The sequence below is a fragment of the Cherax quadricarinatus genome, chromosome 5 (genome assembly GCF_038502225.1).
Source record: "Cherax quadricarinatus isolate ZL_2023a chromosome 5, ASM3850222v1, whole genome shotgun sequence".
Lineage (NCBI taxonomy): Eukaryota > Metazoa > Arthropoda > Malacostraca > Decapoda > Parastacidae > Cherax > Cherax quadricarinatus.
The window spans coordinates 26,942,312-26,967,808 of record NC_091296.1 but is presented as its reverse complement, the minus strand read 5'-3'; the positions used below and the strand labels follow the sequence as shown (position 1 = coordinate 26,967,808).

At 39.2% G+C, this 25,497-nt stretch overlaps 1 protein-coding gene across 6 annotated transcripts in view; it reads right to left on the bottom strand.

Moving 5' to 3' along the window:
- Positions 1 to 25,497, bottom strand: part of ApepP (Aminopeptidase P) — a 352,561-nt gene that overhangs the window by 65,659 nt on the left and 261,405 nt on the right. For all 6 annotated transcript variants that reach the window (XM_070101351.1, XM_070101369.1, XM_070101338.1 and 3 more), the window contains 2 exons: positions 14,129 to 14,352; positions 7,314 to 7,422 (listed from right to left, as the gene is read on the bottom strand). In XM_070101351.1, the coding sequence (XP_069957452.1) occupies positions 7,314 to 7,422; positions 14,129 to 14,352 (333 nt within the window). The remainder of the gene's footprint in view (positions 1 to 7,313; positions 7,423 to 14,128; positions 14,353 to 25,497) is intronic.

Sequence of the window (25,497 nt, the reverse complement as noted above, 5' to 3'; positions counted from 1 at the left end):
TTGGGTAGATGGCGAGAATATTTTGAGGAACTTTTAAATGTTAAGGAAGAAACAGAGGCAGTAATTTCATGCACTGGTCAGGGAGGTATACCATCTTTTAGGAGTGAAGAAGAGCAGAATGTAAGTGTGGGGGAGGTACGTGAGGCATTACGTAAAATGAAAGGGGGTAAAGCAGCTGGAACTGATGGGATCATGACAGAAATGTTAAAAGCAGGGGGGGGATATAGTGTTGGAGTGGTTGGTACTTTTGTTTAATAAATGTATGAAAGAGGGGAAGGTACCTAGGGATTGGCAGAGAGCATGTATAGTCCCTTTATATAAAGGGAAAGGGGACAAAAGAGACTGTAAAAATTATAGAGGAATAAGCTTACTGAGTATACCAGGAAAAGTGTACGGTAGGGTTATAATTGAAAGAATTAGAGGTAAGACAGAATGTAGGATTGCGGATGAGCAAGGAGGTTTTAGAGTGGGTAGGGGATGTGTAGATCAGGTGTTTACATTGAAGCATATATGTGAACAGTATTTAGATAAAGATAGGGAAGTTTTTATTGCATTTATGGATTTAGAAAAGGCATATGATAGAGTGGATAGAGGAGCAATGTGGCAGATGTTGCAAGTATATGGAATAGGTGGTAAGTTATTAAATGCTGTAAAGAGTTTTTATGAGGATAGTGAGGCTCAGGTTAGGGTGTGTAGAAGAGAGGGAGACTACTTCCCGGTAAAAGTAGGTCTTAGACAGGGATGTGTAATGTCACCATGGTTGTTTAATATATTTATAGATGGGGTTGTAAAGGAAGTAAATGCTAGGGTGTTTGGGAGAGGGGTGGGATTAAATTATGGGGAATCAAATTCAAAATGGGAATTGACACAGTTACTTTTTGCTGATGATACTGTGCTTATGGGAGGTTCTAAAGAAAAATTGCAAAGGTTAGTGGATGAGTTTGGGAATGTGTGTAAAGGTAGAAAGTTGAAAGTGAACATAGAAAAGAGTAAGGTGATGAGGGTGTCAAATGATTTAGATAAAGAAAAATTGGATATCAAATTGGGGAGGAGGAGTATGGAAGAAGTGAATGTTTTCAGATACTTGGGAGTTGACGTGTCGGCGGATGGATTTATGAAGGATGAGGTTAATCATAGAATTGATGAGGGAAAAAAGGTGAGTGGTGCGTTGAGGTATATGTGGAGTCAAAAAATGTTATCTATGGAGGCAAAGAAGGGAAAGTATGAAAGTATAGTAGTACCAACACTCTTATATGGGTGTGAAGCTTGGGTGGTAAATGCAGCAGCGAGGAGACGGTTGGAGGCAGTGGAGATGTCCTGTTTAAGGGCAATGTGTGGTGTAAATATTATGCAGAAAATTCGGAGTGTGGAAATTAGGAGAAGGTGTGGAGTTAATAAAAGTATTAGTCAGAGGGCAGAAGAGGGGTTGTTGAGGTGGTTTGGTCATTTAGAGAGAATGGATCAAAGTAGAATGACATGGAAAGCATATAAATCTATAGGGGAAGGAAGGCGGGGTAGGGGTCGTCCTCGAAAGGGTTGGAGAGAGGGGGTAAAGGAGGTTTTGTGGGTAAGGGGCTTGGACTTCCAGCAAGCGTGCGTGAGCATGTTAGATAGGAGTGAATGGAGACGAATGGTACTTGGGACCTGACGATCTGTTGGAGTGTGAGCAGGGTAATATTTAGTGAAGGGATTCAGGGAAACCGGTTATTTTCATATAGTCGGACTTGAGTCCTGGAAATGGGAAGTACAATGCCTGCACTTTAAAGGAGGGGTTTGGGATATTGGCAGTTTGGAGGGATATGTTGTGTATCTTTATATGTGTATGCTTCTAGACTGTTGTATTCTGAGCACCTCTGCAAAAACAGTGATAATGTGCGAGTGTGGTGAAAGTGTTGAATGATGATGAAAGTATTTTCTTTTTGGGGATTTTCTTTCTTTTTTTTGGGTCACCCTGCCTCGGTGGGAGACGGCCGACTTGTTGAAAAAAAAAAAAAAAAAAAAAAAAAAAAAAACATCTAGGTTTTTCTCCTTTTTCTAAATAGCTCTTGTTCTTCTTTATTTCTTCTATTGTCCATGGAGAAGTGGAAAAGAATCTTTCCTCTGTAAGCCATGCGTGTCGTATGAGGCGACTAAAATGCCGGGAGCAATGGGCTAGTAACCCCTTCTCCTGTAGACATTTACTAAAAAAGAGAAGAAGAAAAACTTTATAAAACTGGGATGCTTAAATGTGCGTGGATGTAGTGCGGATGACAAGAAACAGATGATTGCTGATGTTATGAATGAAAAGAAGTTGGATGTCCTGGCCCTAAGCGAAACAAAGCTGAAGGGGGTAGGGGAGTTTCAGTGGGGGGAAATAAATGGGATTAAATCTGGAGTATCTGAGAGAGTTAGAGCAAAGGAAGGGGTAGCAGTAATGTTGAATGATCAGTTATGGAAGGAGAAAAGAGAATATGAATGTGTAAATTCAAGAATTATGTGGATTAAAGTAAAGGTTGGATGCGAGAAGTGGGTCATAATAAGCGTGTATGCACCTGGAGAAGAGAGGAATGCAGAGGAGAGAGAGAGAGATTTTGGGAGATGTTAAGTGAATGTATAGGAGCCTTTGAACCAAGTGAGAGAGTAATTGTGGTAGGGGATCTGAATGCTAAAGTAGGAGAAACTTTTAGAGAGGGTGTGGTAGGTAAGTTTGGGGTGCCAGGTGTAAATGATAATGGGAGCCCTTTGATTGAACTTTGTATAGAAAGGGATTTAGTTATAGGTAATACATATTTTAAGAAAAAGAGGATAAATAAGTATACAAGATATGATGTAGGGCGAAATGACAGTAGTTTGTTGGATTATGTATTGGTAGATAAAAGACTGTTGAGTAGACTTCAGGATGTACATGTTTATAGAGGGGCCACAGATATATCAGATCACTTTCTAGTTGTAGCTACACTGAGAGTAAAAGGTAGATGGGATACAAGGAGAATAGAAGTATCAGGGAAGAGAGAGGTGAAGGTTTATAAACTAAAAGAGGAGGCAGTTAGGGTAAGATATAAACAGCTATTGGAGGATAGATGGGCTAATGAGAGCATAGGCAATGGGGTCGAAGAGGTATGGGGTAGGTTTAAAAATGTAGTGTTAGAGTGTTCAGCAGAAGTTTGTGGTTACAGGAAAGTGGGTGCGGGAGGGAAGAGGAGCGATTGGTGGAATGATGATGTAAAGAGAGTAGTAAGGGAGAAAAAGTTAGCATATGAGAAGTTTTTACAAAGTAGAAGTGATGCAAGGAGGGAAGAGTATATGGAGAAAAAGAGAGAGGTTAAGAGAGTGGTGAAGCAATGTAAAAAGAGAGCAAATGAGAGAGTGGGTGAGATGTTATCAACAAATTTTGTTGAAAATAAGAAAAAGTTTTGGAGTGAGATTAACAAGTTAAGAAAGCCTAGAGAACAAATGGATTTGTCAGTTAAAAATAGGAGAGGAGAGTTATTAAATGGAGAGTTAGAGGTATTGGGAAGATGGAGGGAATATTTTGAGGAATTGTTAAATGTTGATGAAGATAGGGAAGCTGTGATTTCGTGTATAGGACAAGGAGGAATAACATCTTGTAGGAGTGAGGAAGAGCCAGTAGTGAGTGTGGGGGAAGTTCGTGAGGCAGTAGGTAAAATGAAAGGGGGTAAGGCAGCCGGGATTGATGGGATAAAGATAGAAATGTTAAAAGCAGGTGGGGATATAGTTTTGGAGTGGTTGGTGCAATTATTTAATAAATGTATGGAAGAGGGTGAGGTACCTAGGGATTGGCAGAGAGCATGCATAGTTCCTTTGTATAAAGGCAAAGGGGATAAAAGAGAGTGCAAAAATTATAGGGGGATAAGTCTGCTGAGTATACCTGGTAAAGTGTATGGTAGAGTTATTATTGAAAGAATTAAAAGTAAGACGGAGAATAGGATAGCAGATGAACAAGGAGGCTTTAGGAAAGGTAGGGGGTGTGTGGACCAGGTGTTTACAGTGAAACATATAAGTGAACAGTATTTAGATAAGGCTAAAGAGGTCTTTGTGGCATTTATGGATTTGGAAAAGGCGTATGACAGGGTGGATAGGGGGGCAATGTGGCAGATGTTGCAAGTGTATGGTGTAGGAGGTAGGTTACTGAAAGCAGTGAAGAGTTTTTACGAGGATAGTGAGGCTCAAGTTAGAGTATGTAGGAAAGAGGGAAATTTTTTCCCAGTAAAAGTAGGCCTTAGACAAGGATGTGTGATGTCACCGTGGTTGTTTAATATATTTATAGATGGGGTTGTAAGAGAAGTAAATGCGAGGGTCTTGGCAAGAGGTGTGGAGTTAAAAGATAAAGAATCACACACAAAGTGGGAGTTGTCACAGCTGCTCTTTGCTGATGACACTGTGCTCTTGGGAGATTCTGAAGAGAAGTTGCAGAGATTGGTGGATGAATTTGGTAGGGTGTGCAAAAGAAGAAAATTAAAGGTGAATACAGGAAAGAGTAAGGTTATGAGGATAACAAAAAAAAATTAGGTGATGAAAGATTGAATATCAGATTGGAGGGAGAGAGTATGGAGGAGGTGAATGTATTCAGATATTTGGGAGTGGACGTGTCAGCGGATGGGTCTATGAAAGATGAGGTGAATCATACAATTGATGAGGGGAAAAGAGTGAGTGGTGCACTTAGGAGTCTGTGGAGACAAAGAACTTTGTCCTTGGAGGCAAAGAGGGGAATGTATGAGAGTATAGTTTTACCAACGCTCTTATATGGGTGTGAAGCATGGGTGATGAATGTTGCAGCGAGGAGAAGGCTGGAGGCAGTGGAGATGTCATGTCTGAGGGCAATGTGTGGTGTGAATATAATGCAGAGAATTCGTAGTTTGGAAGTTAGGAGGAGGTGCGGGATTACCAAAACTGTTGTCCAGAGGGCTGAGGAAGGGTTGTTGAGGTGGTTCGGATATGTAGAGAGAATGGAGCGAAACAGAATGACTTCAAGAGTGTATCAGTCTGTAGTGGAAGGAAGGCGGAGTAGGGGTCGGCCTAGGAAAGGTTGGAGAGAGGGGGTAAAGGAGGTTTTGTGTGCAAGGGGCTTAGACTTCCAGCAGGCATGCGTGAGCGTGTTTGATAGGAGTGAATGGAGACAAATGGTTTTTAATACTTGACGTGCTGTTGGAGTGTGAGCAAAGTAACATTTATGAAGGGGTTCAGGGAAACCGGCAGGCCGGACTTGAGTCCTGGAGATGGGAAGTACAGTGCCTGCACTCTGAAGGAGGGGTGTTAATGTTGCAGTTTAAAAACTGTAGTGTAAAGCACCCTTCTGGCAAGACAGTGATGGAGTGAATGATGGTGAAAGTTTTTCTTTTTCGGGCCACCCTGCCTTGGTGGGAATCGGCCAGTGTGATAATAAATAAAAAAATAAAAAAAATAAATAAAAATTTCCTTGCATCCTTTTAAAATCGTTTATGTGGTTATCTTGTTTCTCTTTTATTACTATGAACTAACAAGAGGATTTTCAGTGTTTTAGTCTTCACTGTTTATACCTCTTAGTTCTGGAAAATTTGTAGCATTTATTCAGATTTCTATTATCTACAATTTTTTTTCTTTGGTGCTGAAACCACATTGCTGCTGCAAATGCCAGCCATGGTCAAACTTAAAGTGTGAACATTTATTTTTTTAAGCATTCCTTTACCCATATATGGTATCTGAAATTTATTTTGAAATTTTTAAATACAGTACTATATAACTCTGTAAAGTATATATTTGAAATCACGAGTTTCTCACTAAAGTCGAGCACCATCATTCTGAACATATCAGAACTTGGAATGGTTTAGAATAAAACAATTTCCAGAATGTACATATAGGGAAGTCCATGACAGTTATCAACACACATTAGAAATGGTATATGATAAAGCTCATGGAACAGGGAGAGTGACCTAGTAGCATCCAATGAAGAGGCAGGGCCAGGAGCTGTGACTTGACCCCTGCAACCTCAATTAACTGGGTACAATTGAGTAAGTACTCAGTGACAAGTAAAGCACAGTGGAACCTCGGTATACGACCAGCTCCCTACTCAAACAAAGCTCAGCACTCGGCCAAACAAATACGACCTACCAGAACTTTGTTTCGTGTTTCTTCGCATTTTTTGGTGTGTTTTTGTATTATCTGTATAAATAAATCACCATGGGGCCTATGACGATTAGTGATAACAGCCAACCAAACAAAAAAGTGGTTGGGAAGAACTTGTTCAATACTCAAATGGAGCGGGACTCAAACAGCCTTCTGGAATGAATTGAGGTCGTATACAGAGGTTCCACTGTATGTGTACTTTTACATCCAGTATACTAAATATACATTTAAACAGTAAAATACACCTACCATCCGACTTACGACCTGCTCGACTTACAACCACTCGACTTACGACCGTGTTTTTTATGCCAAATTTCTGGGAAATAAACAATTATTTGTGTTGTACACAGTGTTTATCCTAAACCTTACAGTATAAAATACAGTACTAACAGCATAAAAAGTAAAGTAAAACATGAAATACCAAAATAAAACAATAAAATAAAGTCATTACAAAAATGTTTTGTTGACATTCAGTAGTAAAGTTCGACTTACGACCATTTCGACTTACGACTGGTTTCTCGGAACCAAACTTGGTCGTAAGTTGGATGGTAGGTGTATACCATACATTATACAACAACTGGGATAGGAGGATTGGGAAACAATTATCTATTTGTAGCAACAAGAGCAGAGCCGTGCTCTTGGTGTCTGCCTCTCAGTATTTAATCTATCACATAATTTGTTTTAAATATAAACTGGTTTTAGCAGCCTTTATCTTTCACTTTTTTTTTATCTTGAAGGCAGATATCAACTATCCCCAGAAAAATGTTATAAAAGGGAGCTGCCATTTTCAAATCTAAAATGAGACCTGAGTATTTAAATAAGTTAAGCGAGGGGCTTGGATTTCCAGTTAGTATGCATGAGTGTGTTAGATAGGAGTGAATGTAGACAAATGGTTTTTAGGACTTGACGTGCTGTTGGAGTGTGAGCAAAGTAATGTTTATGAAGGGATTCTGGGAAACCAGCAGGCTAGACTTGAGTCTTGGAGATGGGAAGAACAGTCCCTGCACTCTGAAGGAAGGGTGTTAATGTTGCAGTTTTATAACTGTAGTGTAGGTATACCTCTGGCAAGACAGTGATGGAGTGAATGATGGTGAAAGTTTTTCTTTTATGGGTCACCCTACCATGGTGGGAGACAGGCAATGTGTTAATAAAATAAACTAAACAAACAGGAAGGAAAACACTGAAGTATCATAAAAATCAATGTGACTTACAAGCAACTTCATCTAGAGCTGTAATGATGATCATGGAGGCATTCTCTTCTACCAGATCTTCTCGCAGTTGTTTCACTTTCTCTGTAAGACTTTGTCCAGTGTACTTTATCTAGAAATAAAAAGCAAATAGGTGTTGAAGTAGTTTCACAGATCACAAAGAAGTGTAAGGCAAGAAAAAAATTTTATGTACCAGTAAGTTTATTTATAAAACAGTAAATTATTCTGAGGTTGAATTATGGGATGCTAGTACAAAAGATTCTGTGAACATTATGTGAATCCCCAAGAATATTCTTTACTAACTTCAAGTCAGATAACATACAGTTGTTGTTAGAAATCAGCCGTTTCCCACAAAGGTAGGGTGGTGACACAAAGAAACACATTCTTCACTATTCATTTGCTAGCTACCTTGCCAAAATTTCACTGATATCACACCTTAAATGACTTCAAACACCAACATTTCACCTGTAGTATGAAGTAATTGTATTTCTCACCTTCAAAACTCAAGTCCAGCTAACCAGTTTCCCTAAATCCCCTCATAGATTTTACCTTGCTCACACTCCAACAGCACATCAGAGCCAAAAATCCATTCAACTCCACTTAATCTGATCTACACTAATCAAACATACTTGCTGAATGCAGTAGTTCCTACAACTTGAATAAACAACCCCTCCTCTGCTCGATGAATTATATTGATAATACCACCATACTGTCTACTAATTTCTTCCTAATTCAGTTAAACTCAAACATAATTTCTCTACTACCTCCAGAAATCTTACTGCAGCCTTTAAAGACCATGCCTCACACCCAAATACAAGTGCTGGTACTACTAAGGAAAGATCCCCTTTTTGCCACCAATGACAAACTCCTTTCTTTTTCAACACTCCACTCTAACAGTGACAGTGAGAATGATGGTGAAAGTGTTTCTTCTTTTTTGTGTCACCCTGCCTTGGTGGGAGATAGCTGGTGAATTAAAAAAAAAATTACTTTCTTCTCTTTGTCAAATCAAATTATCTAAGAACTGTTCTTCGGCTTCTTCCAAACTTCATCCCTTCAATCTCATGTCCTATCTTTCACTGCCTAAATTTCCTCTTACCCCTCATCATCAAGCATTTTTCTATATTTACTTTCAGCTTCCTTCCTTTGCAAACCCTCTCAAACTCCTCTACCAACCTTCACAGCTTCTTTTCTGAATTTCACCATGGCACTGTTTCAACAGCAGAGAACAATTCTGATAGTTCATATTTCATACGTGATTCACTATGGTATCTTTATAGCCACACTTCTTCCCAACACTAGCATTCATTTCTTTTACAAAACCATCTGTAAATATATTAAACAGCCATGATGATATTATACAACCTTAAGACCTACTTTTACTGGAATTATGATGTTCATTGAAAGCACTAAACCTGTAAGGTTCATACAGCACTACACTGTTGAGGAAAAAAAAAAGACAGAGAGGAGGGAAAGAGATAATGATATGGGAAATTTTTTGGCTGAAAGAAATCAGTGTCAGTCAGGACAGCAAAGAGTGTCAGGAGTAATGGTGGGGCAGCAAGAGGAGGGTGGTTAGAGTAAACATGTCAGTATGTGGAGGTGTGTGAAATGCAGTTGGATTGTTTGCTGATAAACAGAGAAATCAATCAAAACACACTGGATAGGTAGGGTAATCCAACAATCCTCACAGCGATGGGCAGTGCAGCCATGTGACAGGATCCTAAACAGAAATGAAATTCATGATGATGAATGACATCTAGCTCAGAAAGAGTAGCAACTGAAGCACAGGAAAATACCTGACCCTAATACTTCAATTTGAAAAAGACCACCTATTCCATACATTTGCAGCACCTACCACATTTCTTGCCTATCCACTCTTAGATAAGTGTAAGTACAGCAAAGCACATCTTACACTTATCTAAGTATTGCTCGCTTACATACCTTAATATAAACAAATGCTCAACAAATCCCCTTTTGATCCTAAATCTTCCTTGTTCCTCTGCATTCTAATTAAATTTTTGTTATTATAGTTGTGTCCTATACTTTACCCTGTATTATTCAACAAACTTATTCGTCTATAATTCATTCATCAATATGCCTAGGTTAACAGTACACTGCTGAGTGGACCACATGTACACAGTATCCTCCAGATACTGGTCTTTGGCTGACTTTATTGTCTTCTTTGTGCACTTACTTGAAGCTACAGCATTATGAGCTGCCAAGAATTACACAATCTGATCTTTCTGCTTCTTTATACAAAAAAAATGTGCTCTGGCCTATCACAAACTCACTTAGTCCTTAAGAGGAAAAAGCCTATATGATACTGCATGTATTTCTTCAAGTACTACTCTAATCTGATAAATGTTGATATTCACAAAAAATATTCACACAAAAAAAATAAGGATTTTTTTTTTTCAACATGCCAGCTGTCTCCCACTGAGGCAGGGTGACCCTTAAAAGAAGAAAACTATAATTTTTTCTTCTTTTTACATTTAGTAATTTATACAGGAGAAGGGGTATTTTTCTATCAAACCATATACATGTATGTAGAGTATAACAAAATCAACACAAAATTCCAATCCATTTAATAAACTTTTGATAATTCAAATACAGTGGACCCTAGGTTTTTGTTACCCTCTGATTTTGTCATTTTCGGTTGTCACCAACTTGTTTCGTTGAAATATCGTCTCTGTTTTCGTTAATCCCCTCGGATTTCATTGGTGGTATGGAACATGTCCGAGTGCCGCGAGCACACAAAGCCTCCCACACACGCACTCTGAGTCAGTGTGGCATTGTTTCTTGGTGAGTGAACATTACCCTACGAGTCATATGAAACATTTTGTAATAATCCATTGTTTTTACACTTGTTTATTGTGTGGGACTGCTAAATAAGCCACCATAGGCCCAAAGAAAGCTCCTAGTGCCAGCCCTTTGGTAAAGAAGGTAAGAAACACGATAGAATTCAAGAAAGAACTCGTAGCAAAGTACCACAGTGGAGGAGGAAGAAAGAGGGGAGAATGTGCCTTCTTCAGTGATTCAGTGATTCTACGATATGTACAATACTAAAGCAGCAGGAGTCAATAAAGGCTATAGTGCCAGCCAGCGATAAAGCGTAGCATTAACAGTGTAGCAAGTAAGTTAAGCGATTAAGTGATAGAAAAATGACGGCATGAAACTAACTCCTCCAATGTTGTTAGAGGTATATAGGGCCACTGACAACATATGCCGCCCTCTGCCAGCATCTCCTCCAAGGCAAGTGTAAATTCTTTGTTATTTATAGTGTAAATATTTCTTATTTATAAGGTGTAAATATTTCTTATTTATAAAGTGTAAATTCTAGGTAGTAGGTTGGTAGACAGCAACCACCCAGGGAGGTACTACCATCCTGCCAAGCGAGTGTAAAACGAAAGACTGTAATTGTTTTACATGATGGTAGGATTGCTGGTGTCCATTTTTCTGTCTCATAAACATGCAAGGTTTCAGGTACATCTTGCTACTTCTACTTACACTTACGTCACACTACACATACATGTACAAGCATATATATACACACCCCTCTGAGTTTTCTTCTATTTTCTTACTAGTTCTTGTTCTTGTGTATTTTCTCTTACCTCCATGGGGAAGTGGAACAGAATTCTTCCTCCGTAAGCCATGCGTGTTGTAGGAGGCGACTAAAATGCCGGGAGCAAGGGGCTAGTAACCTCTTCTCCTGTATATATTACTAAATGTAAAAGGAGAAACTTTCATTTTTCCTTTTGGGATGCCCCGCCTCGGTGGGATACGGCCGGTGTGTTGAAAGAAAGTGTAAATATTTGCTATTTATAAGGTGTAAATATTTCTTATTTATACATTAAAGTGTAAATATTTCCTATTTATAAATTACGTACATTGTTTCAGTGTGACTAGTGGTAGTGGCTGCTGCCACTGCCACCACCACCACTATATGGCTTATGCTGTCAGTGGCCCTTATAAACCCAACAACACCACTACTACCACCACCACTCATCACATACATAATGACATATTTTATTCATTCTAGAGTATATATAATGTTTCTATATTATTAATATTGTTTATGTCATATTAGATGAATTGTGATAGATAAATAAACTGTAGAGTTGATATTAGTGTCATATTGAAGCATTTTTTCCTGTCTCCAAACAATAAACTCACCTCCCTCTCCCCTCCTCTCTGTCTTCCATACACCAAGAAGAGTCTTCAATAGAGGTAAGTGTGATGCTAAATGTTCATTTATCCATTTTATTAGTGCTTTATATTTATTTGTCATTCTTTTCTGTATGTAAATCTATATTTAATCTCCAAAAATGTATTTTTTGTTAATACTTTTGGGTGTCTGGAACGGATTAATTGGATTTACATTATTTCTTATGGGAAATATTATTTCGGTTTTTGTCATTTTCAGATTTTGTCACTCTCTGGAACGGATTAATCACGAAAACTGAGGGTCCACTGTGCACCTCTTCTTCATGATGAATAAAGGAACAATAAATGTACTTCTGAGGACTCAAGAGTAAGGAGGATGCCTGACTGAGTAAAAGGATGCAACAGTCAATGAGACATGAACTAAAACATTTAGAGAGAAAATAAGCATCTAAAGAATAACCACGTAGAGTATCTGATACAAAAATGTTGCTTAAACATAGTGCATTAATTAAAGTTTGATTATTTAACTGTACTTATAGTAATGGTACTTATTTTTTCATTAAAGTTTGATTATTTAACTGTACTTATAGTAATGGTACTTATTTTTTCCTAACAAAATTTTTTTTTTTCAACAAGTCGGCCATCTCCCACCAAGGCAGGGTGACCCGAAAAGAAAGAAAATCCCCAAAAAGAAAATACTTTCATCATTCAACACTCTCACCTCACTCACACATAATCACTGTTTTTGCAGAGGTGCCCAGAATACAACAGTTTAGAAGTATATACAGTAGGGCCCCGCTTTCTGGTGTTTCGCTTTACGGCGTTCTGCTAATACGGTCATATAAAATTATGGCCAAAACTCGCTATACGGCTCCCCCACCTGACTTTCTAATACGGTCACCGTGCCCAACCTGGTTTGCTTACATTCTCCGTTAGATCTGTAGGCACTAAGTCTCTCCATTTTGTTTGGAAACTCCAAAATTTCAAGTGTTTTTAAAAGTTATTTCATATTTTATATATACTCTGATAATTATACTTATGTATACCTGTACCTAAATAAACTTACATACTGTGTCTAATGTCTCGAGTCGTCATATTAGTAATGATAATAATAATCACCGAGTCTCATTTAAATGTCGTATATTACGTTAATATACACATTTTCATTAACCCATCTATAATATTTTTTCAAAATTATATAATAAACACGATGCATAACATATAAATATGAGAAATACACCCCACAGTAGAATAAATAAACATAAATATGAGATGTGGTAGCAGATGACTTGCACAAGTGTCGCCATATTAGAAATAATAATAATAATAATAATAATAATAATAATAATAATCACCGAGTCTCATATTACATTAATATACACATTTTCATTAATCCATCCATGATATTTTTTTCAAAATTATATAATAAACACCATACATAACATATAAAGATGATAAATACACCCCACAATAGAATAAATAAATATAAATATGAGATGTCATAGCCAGATAGCTTGTACAAGTGACAGCAAGAATATCATTTTCTCTAATCTAACATAAGAGAAAATGTGTTACTGGGGGTAACTGTAGAAAATTATTCCTTTCATATGTAAGTAAGTTTATTCAGGTATACACAAATATAGTTACATAGATTATCATACATAATAGCATATGCAGAGAACCTAGGATAACCCAAAAAAGTTAGAGTGACTTACTGTATTTCCATTGCCTTCATTCAGAGCGTCATTTCTTCTAAAAATGGTGTTACATGAGAATGGGAGTGTTCTTCTTTATTTATTCTACCGTATCAATGTAGAGACAACTTGTACACAAACCAGACATGTACACTTTGCTTACAAAACTTACGTTCGCGTGGTTTGTTTACATAACTCTGCGCCTGTCCTTCCTCATGTACTCATTCTCTCTCATTTATTTGTTTTATCTCGTTTACTTACTCCTGACCCTACATTAAGACTACAAATATTTTAAGGTAAGTAATGAGTGAACTATACATATATGCATTTTATCGCTCTGGGATGCTTAAATATCACAGAATAATGTGTAGGTGGGGTGGCCTGGTATGGTAGCCCGGCTGACTACCATACATACCACACTTGATTTCTTACAATAAATACTACTTGTCTCACCCTAGATTAAGACTATCTATATTTTAAGGTAAGTAATGAGTGCACTATGTGTGTATTGCACTTTTTTATTGTTTTTTGATGCCTAGTTCTATTGCTAACTTAATATATGTTAGTGTAAACTTGCTATCTAGTATTTGTATGCATTTATAAGGAAAAAAAAGGGTGTTCCACTTTACGGCGATTTCCACTTTACGGCGGTAGCCTGGAACCTAACCTGCCGTATAAGTGGGGCCCTACTGTACGTATAAAATTACACAATACATCCCTCCAAACTGCCAATATCAAATAATTGAACTAAATGGGGGTATGAATGTCATTTCAAAATTTGTGTTCCATGCAATCAAATCAAAGAACTGGTGAGGCTTGAACCCATGGCAAGCAAGTCCAGGCCTGCGAGTTTTAATACTCCCTTGCCATAGGTTCAAGTCCCAGCCATTCTGTGATTTGTGTTCCATACAATGATTTTAAGAAGCAACTACTTAGATTCTTATCTTTCCTTCATCTCACCTCAAGAGGAACCACAGGCTTGGCAGGACGAGGTGGTCTATCATCCCACATTAGATCAATGAGGTTATCTGGAACAGGAATAATGGTGTGTCCACCACCTTGCAGCTCTCTGGCAAAGTCTCGCCAGCATTCTGACTCCAGCAAATACGGATCTACACCAACGACAGACCCAACATCTAGTGTTTTATTTAACCACTTTGCTTCACTTGGAGTTTTTGGTAATCCTGAAAATAAGTTTTTAAGTTAATATTCTTATGGAAAATTACTAAAGATTACAAAATACACAAGCAAAGAATCAACAATAAAAAAATAACCAAGACAAGTTTGAGAGAAGAATACATACATGTTTATAAATTTACACTGCAGATGATGAAATATCTGCAACTACACAGCAGTGAATTTAAGTGTGCTCTATATTCACAAATTAATCAGACCATAAATGATAACAGTAAATAAAAAGCTAGTTAAATGTAACTGATTTATATACTAATGACATTCGTGAAGCCCCTTTTACATGCAATTATTTTGGGAAAAACCTGAGAGTGGGTCACGTAGTGGGACTAAGAACTTAAAATTTGCAAATCTAAAAAATATTTAAAAACAGTGCACCCTAAACAAGATATGTCAAATGAGATATACATAGCACTATAATTTATTACTTTTTAACACATTGGCCAAAATCAGGACAAGACATGTACTGCCATTTCTTCCCTAGTTATCTTTAAATAAGAGCATATTTATAGTCTTAATGTAGGGTGCAACTAGCACAATAAGAGACAACACAATAAGTGTTGAGGGCCCAAGACTGTTCAACTGCCTCCTAGCTTACATAAGGGGGATTACCAATAGACGCCTGGCTGTCTTCAAACAGGCACTGGACATGCACCTAAAGTCAGTACCTAACCAGCCGGGCTGTGGTTCATACGTCAGGTTGTGTGCGGCCAACAGTAACAGCCTGGATGATCAGACCCTGATCCACCGTGAGGCCTGGTCACAGACCGGGCCACGGGGGCACTAACCAGTGGAACGCTCTCCAGGTATACATTACAATTCAAATTATCTCCACACGTTTTTCAAATTATGGACACTGCACTTCCCAATTCCAGAACTCAGAGGTTAACTTGCCAACAATGCAACAGAACATCAAGTTCCAAAAATCACTTCTGTCTCTCCTCACTCTGATCTAAGACTCTCCTGAATGACTGCTGGATATTAAGGCTCCTACCACTCACAACCTCCTTCAATCCCTCCCTCTAACCCTTCCTGGGACATTCCTTAACCCTTTCAGGGTTTCGGCCGTACTAATACGGCTTATGCCCCAGGGTTTTTGATGTATTAGTACGCCTAAATTCTAGCACCCTCATATCTAGTGAGAGAAAGCTGGTAGGCCTACATATGAAAGAATGGGTCTATGTGGTCAGTGTGCACAGTATAAAAAAATTCTGCAGCACACAGTGCGTAATGAGAAAAAAAAAACTTTGACCGTGTTTTTGGATTAAACCTGCGACTTTGCACTGTATTTTCGTATGGTATTTATTGTTGTATTCTATTTTTCCTGGTCTCATTTTATAGAATGGAAGACATGTTACAGAAATTGAGATGATTTTGACTGGTTTTCCAATGAAAAGTACCTTGAAATTGAGCTCAAAGTAGCAGAAATGTTCAATTTTTACCAAAGTTCAAAAGTAAACAAATCATGCCAAGCGTCCAATACATGTCAACTGGTGAGTCTAATATTCTTTCACAAGTGCACTGATATTATTTATACCATTTCTACACTAATGCAGTAGTCTGCATAACAGTAAATCTTCTATTTTTTGTAAGAATAAAAATTCAAAGTGGAAAGCCAAAGAAATATAAGAGGGGCCTGGGGATGTGACTAACGAACAGAGAACTTGTTATTTTAGTGCCAGGAAATGTCTTTCTTGTCTATTCTGGACCCTATTCAGAAATTGGCATCTTTTGAAATTTGTGTGAGATTGGCAAAATTGCTAAATTCTGACCACTGTACTGGATAGTTGAAATCAGTAAATGGGTGGTTTCTTGTACTCATTCGATAGTGAAATAGTTGTGATTTTTGTTGACTAGTACAATGGAATTGGCCGAAAATAGGGCACAAAGTTTGCAAAATCGCCAATGCGTAAACATAAAATTTCATACTTTTGGTGTCATTATGATTGGGAAAAGATTCTCTATCTTTTCATAAGAAAAAATAATTTTTTTTTTTTTAAATTTAGGGACCCTGAGAACAAGTCTCGGAGAGGGCCTGGGGACCCTGAAAGGGTTAAACCTTTCTCCAAATGCTTTCCCCAGATTTATATGCCTTCTTGGTCAACCTTTCTCAATTATTTTTAAATATTGTGTGTCTCATAAACATGCTGGATAACAGGTATATCTTGCTACTTCTACTTACACTTAGGTCACACTATACAGGCATGCACATACATATAGTATATACATACACACATCTAGGGTTTTTCTTGTTTTTCTTAATAGCTCTTGTTCTTGTTCTTTTTTTTCTCTACCATCCATGGGGAAGTGGAAAAGAATCTTTCCTCCATAAGCCATGTGTGTCGTGTGAGGCGACTAAAATGCCGGGAGCAATGAGTTAGTTACCCTTTCTCCTGTACATATTTACTAAAAATGAGAAGAAGAAAAACTTTATAAAACTGGGATGCTTGAATGTGCGTGGATGTAGTGTAGATGATAAGAAAGAGATGATTGCTGATGTTATGAATAAAAAGAGGCTGGATGTCCTGGCCCTAAGCGAAACAAAGCTGAAGGGGGTAGGCGAGTTTCAGTGGGGAGAAATAAATGGGATTAAGTTAGGAGTATCTGAGAGAGTTAGAGCTAAGGAAGGGGGTAGCAATAATGTTGAAGGACCAGTTATGGAAGGAGAAGAGGGAATATAAATGTGTAAATTCAAGGATTGTGTGGATTAAAATAAGGGTCGGATGTGAAAAGTGGGTCATAATAAGCGTGTATGCACCTGGAGAAGAGAGAAGTGTAGAGGAGAGAGAGAGATTTTGGGAGATGTTAAGCGAATGTATAGGAACCTTTGAACCATGTGAGAGAGTAATTATGGTAGGGGACCTAAATGCTAAAGTAGGAGAAACATTTAAAGAGGGTGTGGTAGGTAAGTTTGGGGTTCTAGGTGTAAATGATAATGGGAGCCCTCTGATTGAACTTTGTATAGAAAGGGGTTTAGTTATAGATATGTATTTTAAAAAAAAAGAGGATAAATAAGTATACAAGATATGATGTAGGGCATAATGACAGTAGTTTGTTGGACTATGTATTGGTAGATAAAAGAGTGCTGAGTAGACTTCATGATGTACATGAACATCAAAATGGTATACAATACCGACAGGTTGTTAGGTAAGACACATATGCAACAGTTAGACAACTTTATTCCGAAACGTTTCGCCTACACAGTAGGCTTCTTCAGTCGAATACAGAAAGTAGGCAGGAACGGTAGAGATGTGAAGACGATGTAATCAGTCCATCACCCTTGAAGTCGTAGAATTTGAGGTTGTCAGTCCCTCAGCCTGGAGCAGTCCAGTTCCATAGTCAGGAACTATCTGAAGATCAAGCGACAGTGCAGGCGAAACGTTTCGGAATAAAGTTGTCTAACTGTTGCATATGTGTCTTACCTAACAACCTGTCGGTATTGTATACCATTTTGATGTTCATCCTGTCAGACACGGCAACACATGGCATCTTGGTACAGAAAACACCTTGGACAAGCTTTTCAAGTGAAAAAGGGTTGGATCTGAGAGGGACATGACCTCTCACTGGCCACATTTTCACTACTACTACTACTCTGCACCTCTCCTTCCGACAGTATTTAAGTCTCTGCACTGTCGCTTGATCTTCAGATAGTTCCTGACTATGGAACTGGACTGCTCCAGGCTGAGGGACTGACAACCTCAAATTCTACGACTTCAAGGGTGATGGACTGATTACATCGTCTTCACATCTCTACCGTTCCTGCCTACTTTCTGTATTCGACTGAAGAAGCCTACTGTGTAGGCGAAACGTTTCGGAATAAAGTTGTCTAACTGTTGCATATGTGTCTTACCTAACAACCTGTCGGTATTGTATACCATTTTGATGTTCATCCTGTCAGACACGGCAACACATGGCATCTTGGTACAGAAAACACCTTGGACAAGCTTTTCAAGTGAAAAAGGGTTGGATCTGAGAGGGACATGACCTCTCACTGGCCACATTTTCACTACTACTACTACTCTGCACCTCTCCTTCCGACAGTATTTAAGTCTCTGCACTGTCGCTTGATCTTCAGATAGTTCCTGACTATGGAACTGGACTGCTCCAGGCTGAGGGACTGACAACCTCAAATTCTACGACTTCAAGGGTGATGGACTGATTACATCGTCTTCACATCTCTACCGTTCCTGCCTACTTTCTGTATTCGACTGAAGAAGCCTACTGTGTAGGCGAAACGTTTCGGAATAAAGTTGTCTAACTGTTGCATATGTGTCTTACCTAACATGATGTACATGTTTATAGAGGGGCCACAGATATATCAGATCACTTTCTAGTGTAGCTACAGTGAGAGTAAAAGGTAGATGGGATACAAGGAAAATAGAAGCAGCAAGTAAGAGAGAGGTGAAGGTGTATAAACTAAAAGAGCAGGCAGTTAGGGTAAGATATAAACAACTATTGGAGGATAGATGGGCTAGTGAGAGTATAGGCAATGGGGTCGAAGATGTATGGGGTAGGTTTAAGAATGCAGTGTTAGAGTGTTCAGCAGAAGTTTGTGGTTACAAGAAAGTGGGTGCAGGAGGGAAGAAGAGTGACTGGTGGAATGATGATGTAAAGATAGTAGTAAGGGAGAAGAAGCTAGCATATATGAGGTTTTTACACAGTAGAAGTGATGCAAGGAGGGAAGAGTATATGGAGAGAAAAAGAGAGGTTAAGAGAGTGGTGAAGCAATGTCAAAAGAGAGCAAATGAGAGAGTGGGAGAGATGTTATCAACAAATTTTGTTGAAAGTAAGAAAAGGTTTTGGAGTGAGATTAATAAGTTGAGGAAGCCTAGGGAACAAATGCATTTGACAGTTAAAAATAGGAGAGGAGAGTTATTAAATGGAGAGTTAGAGGTATCGGAAAGATGGAGGGAATATTTTGAGGAATTGTTAAATGTTGATGAAGATAGGGAAGCTGTGATTTCATGTATAGGGCAAGGAGGAATGACATCCTGTAGGAATGAGGAAGAGCCAGCTTTGAGTGTGGGGGAAGTTCGTGAGGCAGTGGGTAGAATGAAAGGGGGTAAGGCAGCTGGGATTGATGGGATAAAGATAGAAATGTTAAAAGCAGGTGGGGATAAAGTTTTGGAGTGGTTGGTGCTATTATTTAATAAATGTATGGAAGAGGGTAAGGTACCTAGGGATTGGCAGAGAGCATGCATAGTTCCTTTGTATAAAGGCAAAGGGGATAAAGGAGAGTGCAAAAATTATAGGGGAATAAGTCTGTTGAGTTATAGGTAGTAGGTTGGTAAACAGCAACCACCCAGGGAGGCACTACCGTCCTGCCAAGTGAGTGTAAAACGGAAGCCTATAATTGTTTTACACAATGGTAGGATTGCTGGCATCTTTTTATTCTGTCTCATACACATGCAAGATTTCAGGTACATCTTGCTACTTCTACTTACACTTAGGTCACACTACACATACATGTACAAGCATATATATAAACACCCCTATGGGTTTTCTTCTATTTTCTTTCTAGTTCTTGTTCTTGTTTATTTCCTCTTACCTCAATGGGGAAGTGGAACAGAATTCTTCCTCCATAAGCTATGTGTGTTGTAAGAGGTGACTAAAATGTTGGGAGCAAGGGGCTAGTAACCTCTTCTCCTGTATATATTACTAAATGTAAAAGGAGAAACTTTCGTTTTTCCTTTTGGGCCACCCCGCCTCGGTGGGATACGGCCAGTGTGTTGAAAGAAAGAAGTCTGTTGAGTATACCTGGTAAAGTGTAGAGTTATTATTGAAAGAATTAAGAGTAAGACAGAGAGTAGGATAGCAGATGAACAAGGAGGCTTTAGGAAAAGTAGGAGGGGTGTGTAGACCAAGTGTTTACAGTGAAACATATAGGTGAACAGTATTCAGATAAGGGTAAAGAGGTTTATGTGGCATTTATGGATTTGGAAAAGGCATATGACAGGGTGGATAGGGGGGCAATGTGGCAGATGTTGCAGGTGTATGGTATAGGAGGTAGGTTACTGAAAGCAGTGAAGAGATTTTATGAAGATAATGAGGCTCAGGTTAGAGTATGTACCTTTGACATACCTCTGAAGAATTTCGAGAGTATATCTGCTCTCTGAGCCCAGCCATGGGCCAGTCTCGTCTGGTGCTCGCATGGTCAACCAGGCTGTTGCTGCTGGAGGCCCGCTGCCCCACATATCCATCACAGCCTGGTTGATCTGGCACCAGGTGAAGATACTTGTCTAGTTTCCTCTTGAAGGCTTCAACACTTGTTCCAACAGTGTTTCTGATATCTTCTGGTAAGATGTTGAAAAGTCTGGGACCCTGGATGTTGATACAGTGTTCCCTTATTGTCCCCACCGCACCCCTGCTCCTCACTGGGTTTATTTAACACTTCCTCCCATATCTTTCACTCTAGTATGTTGTTATGGCAGTGTGCAGATTTGGGACCAATCCCTCGAGTACCTTCCAGGTATATATTATCATGTACCTCTCTCTCCTCCGCTCCAATGAGTACATGTTCAAGACTTGCAGGCGTTCCCAGTAGTTTAGGTGCTTTACTGGCTCAATGTAAGCCGTAAACGATCTCTGTATTTGTTCCAGCTCCGATATTTCTCCTGCCCTGAACGGGGCCGTCAGCACTGAGCAATATTCTAAGTGAGGGAGCACTAGCGATTTGAAGAGTGCCACCGTGTCACCATTGGCATTGTTTCCCTTGTTTTGAAAGTTCTCAATACCCACCCAGTCATCTTCCTGGCTGTTGTGATCTTTGTCTTGTTATGGTCTTTAAAAGAAAGGTCCACTGACATAATTATTCCTAGGTCTTTTACGTGTTCCTTATGTTCTATTTGGTGACCCTCTTGAGTTTTGTATACAGTGCTCATTTTGAGTTCTTCATTCTTTCCATACCTAAGCAGCTGGAACTTATCACCATTGAACGTCATGTTGTTTTCCACTGCCCATTGGAAAACCCTGTTTATGTCTTCCTGTACTTTTTCAGTGTCCTCTACCATACTGACTTTCATGCTCATTTTAGTGTCATCTGCAAATAATGATACAAAAGTGTGCCGGGTGTTTTTGTCTATGTCTGCTATGAGGATGAGGAACAGCAGAGGTGCCAGGACAGTGCCTTGGGGCACTGAGCTTTTGACCTCGCTGATGCTGGATCTTGCCCTGTTCACTACTACTTTTTGTGTTCTGTGTTAGGAAACCGGAAATCCATCTGCCTACCTTCCCCATAATGCCCATGGCCTTCATTTTGTGCACTATCACTCCACAATCGCATTTGCCAAACGCCTTTGCAAAATCTGTGTAAATCACATCTGCGTTTTGGTCGTCTTCCAGTGCCTCCGTAATTCTGTCATAATGATTCAGCAGCTGTGACAGACATGATCGTCCTGCTCTAAAACCATGCTGGTTTGGGTTATGTTGGTTGTGCTGGTCCATGAAATTTGTAACCTGCCGTCTCATCACTCTTTCGAAGATTTTTATAATGTGAGAGGGTAGGGCTACTGGTCTGTAATTTTTAGCTAGTGCTCTACTGCCTCCCTTGTGCAAAGGAACTATGTCTGCACTCTTTAAGGCCTCCAGTATTTCACCTAGATCTAAGTTCTTTCTCCAAAGAATACTGAGGGCTCATGCTAGTGGTACTTTGTGCTTCTTTATAAAAAGAGCATTCCATGAATCTGGTCCAGGTGCTGAGTGAGTGGGCATGTTTTCCATTTCTTTTTCGAAATCTATGGAATTTGTACTAATGTCAGTTAGTTGGTCTGTGCGGCCTTCTTCTGGAGTGAAAAATATTTCTGCATTTTCTACCTTGCTGTCATTTAGTGGGTTGCTGAACATCGACTCATACTGTTCTTTTAGGATTTCACTCATTTCCTGTTCATCGTCAGTATATGAGTCTCCTCTCAGTAGTGGTCCAATTCTACAGGTAGCTCTTAGCTTGGATTTTGCGTAGGAATAGAAATATTTTGGGTTTCTTGCAATATGCTGATTGGCCTTTTGTTCCCTTTGTATTTCTTCTGTGAGGTATGACATCCTAAGTTTTTGCTCTAATTCAGTCGTCTCTCTGCTAAGTCTATCTTTCCTCTGTTGTGGCATATTTTTTTTAAGCAGTTCAGTAACCTGTTTTCTTCTTCTGTACCATCTCCTATGCTCTCTCTCTATATCTGATCTTCCTCTGGGTTTCCTCAATGGTACATGCTTCATACATACTTTGTATGCTTCTGTATTAAGCTTCTCTAGGCACTGGTGGGGATTTAGGGCGCTCATGTCTGATTCCCAGGGTATGTCTGATAGGAGAGAGGGAGATTATTTCCCAGAAAAAGTAAGCCTTAGACAAGGATGTGTGATGTCACCATGGTTGTTCAATATACAGTGGACCCCCGCTTAACGATCACCTCCCAATGCGACCAATTATGTAAGTGTATTTATGTAAGTGCATTTGTACGTGTATGTTTGGGGGTCTGAAATGGACTAATCTACTTCACAATATTCCTTATGGGAACAAATTCGGTCAGTACTGGCACCTGAACACACTTCTGGAATGAAAAAATATCGTTAACCGAGGGTCCACTGTATTTATAGATGGGGTTGTATGAGAAGTGAATGCGAGGGTCTTGGCAAGAGGTGTGGAGTTAAAAGGTAAAAAATCAAACACAAAGTGGGAGTTGTCACAGTTGCTCTTTGCTGATGACACTGTGCTATTGGGAGATTCTGAAGAGAAGTTGCAGAGGTTGGTGGATGAATTTGGTAGGGTATGTAAAAGAAGAAAGCTAAAAGAGTAAGGTTATGAGGATAAAAAGATTAGATGACAAAAGATTGGATATCAGATTGAAGGGAGAGAGTATGGAGGAGGTGAATGTATTTAGATATTTAGGAGTGAACGTGTCAGCAGATGAGTCTATGAAGGATGAGGTGAATCATTGAATTGATGAGGGGAAAAGGGTAAGTGGTGCACTTAGGAGTCAGTGGAGACAAAGAACTTTGTCTGTGGAAGCAAAGAGAGGAATGTATGAGAGTATAGATGTACCAACATTCTTGTATGGGTGTGAAGCATGGGTGGTGAATGTTGCAACGAGGAGAAGGCAGTGGAGATTTCATGTCAGAGGGCAATGTGTGGTGTGAATATAATGCAGAGAATTCTTAGTTTGGAAATTAGGAGAAGGTGTGGGATTAGCAAAACTATTATCCACAGGGCTGAGGAGGGGTTGTTGGGGTGGTTCGGACATGTAGAGAGAATGGAACAAAACAGAATGACTTGGAGTGTATAAATCTGTAGTGGAGGGAAGGCGGGGTATGGGTCGGCCTAGGAAGGGTTGGAGGGAGGGGGCAAAGGAGGTTTTGTGTGCGAGGGGCTTGGACTTCCAGCAAGCATGCGTGAGCGTATTTGATAGGAGTGAATGGAGACAAATGGTTTTTAATACTTGACATGCTGTTGGAGTGTGAGCAAAGTAACATTCATGAAGGGATTCAGGGAAACCGGCATGCCGGACTTGAGTCCTGGAGATGGGAAGTGCAGTGTCTACACTCTGAAGGAGGGGTGTTAATGTTGCAGTTTTAAAACTGTAGTGTAAAGCACCCCTCTGGCAAGACGTGATGGAGTGAATGATGATGAAAGTTTTTCTTTTTCGGGCCACCCTGCTTTGGTGGAAATCGGCCCATGTGTTAAAAAAAAAAAAAAAACAGAGTACTGAACAAAGACAGCAGCCCATAAGCCATCATTAGCAACAGAATAACCAGGTCATATTAATAAAATCTTGAAACATTCACATGCTATACTACACGGGTAAACTTTAAAGAAACCTTTATATACACAGTACAGTATATGAACATGGAATTACTCAAAAAGCTGATCACAATGTATGTTAGACCAAAATTGGGATATACAGTGGTGGTATGGCATTCACACCTAAAAAAATATGTAGACAAGCTAGATAAAATCCAGAGACAAGCTACAAAATGGCTCCCATGGGTTGAAAATAAAGTTGCAAAGTAAGGATGAAAACAGTAGCTCTGCCTTCATTAACTGGTAGAAGATAAAAGCATACATGATAACCAGATATAAGATTACAGTGGGGCCCAGCTTTACGGCATTTTGCCATACAGCATTCTGCTAATAAGGACATTTCAAATTATGACCAAAACTAGCAATACAGCTCCCCCCACCTGACTCTCTAATACGGTCCTCATGCCCCACCAGGTTTGCTTACATTTTCCTTGAGCTCCATGAGCACTGTCTCTCTCCATTATGTCTGGAAACTTTCCAAAATTTCAAGTGTTTTAAAGTTATTTCATGTTTTACATATACAGTCTGATAATTATACAGTAGGGCCCCGCTTTACGTCATTTTGCCTTACAGAGTTCCGTTAATATAGCGATTTCAAATTATGACCAAAACTTGCTATACAGCTCCCAGTCTTGTTTACATTCTCCGTTAGCATATCTATTTCAAGTGTTATAAAGTTATTACATATTTTATATGTACTCTGATAATTTTACTTATGTGTACCTGTACCTAAATACTATACAGTGGACCCCAGGTTAACAATATTTTTTCATTCCAGAAGTATGTTCAGGTGCCAGTACTGACCGAATTTGTTCCCATAAGGAATATTGTGAAGTAGATTAGTCCATTTCAGACCCCCAAACATACACGTACAAACGCACTTACATAAATACACTTACATAATTGGTCGCATTCAGAGGTGATCGTTAAACGGGGGTCCACTGTACTTGCACACTGTGCTGGCGTGCAGGTACACATTAAAATCACTAAGAGTCTCTCTACTCTTGGGTGCATTGGGAGGTGATCGTTAAGCGGGGGTCCACTGTACTTGCACACTGTGCTGGCATGCAGGTACACATTAAAATCACTAAGAGTCTCTCTACTCTTGGGTGCATTAAATGTCATATACAGTGGACCCCCGGTTAACGATATTTTTTCACTCCAGAAGTATGTTCAGGTGCCAGTACTGACCGAATTTGTTCCCATAAGGAATATTGTGAAGTAGATTAGTCCATTTCAGACCCCCAAACATACACGTACAAACACACTTACATAAATACACTTACATAATTGGTCGCATTCGGAGGTAATCGTTATGCGGGGGTCCACTGTACTATGTTAATATAGACAT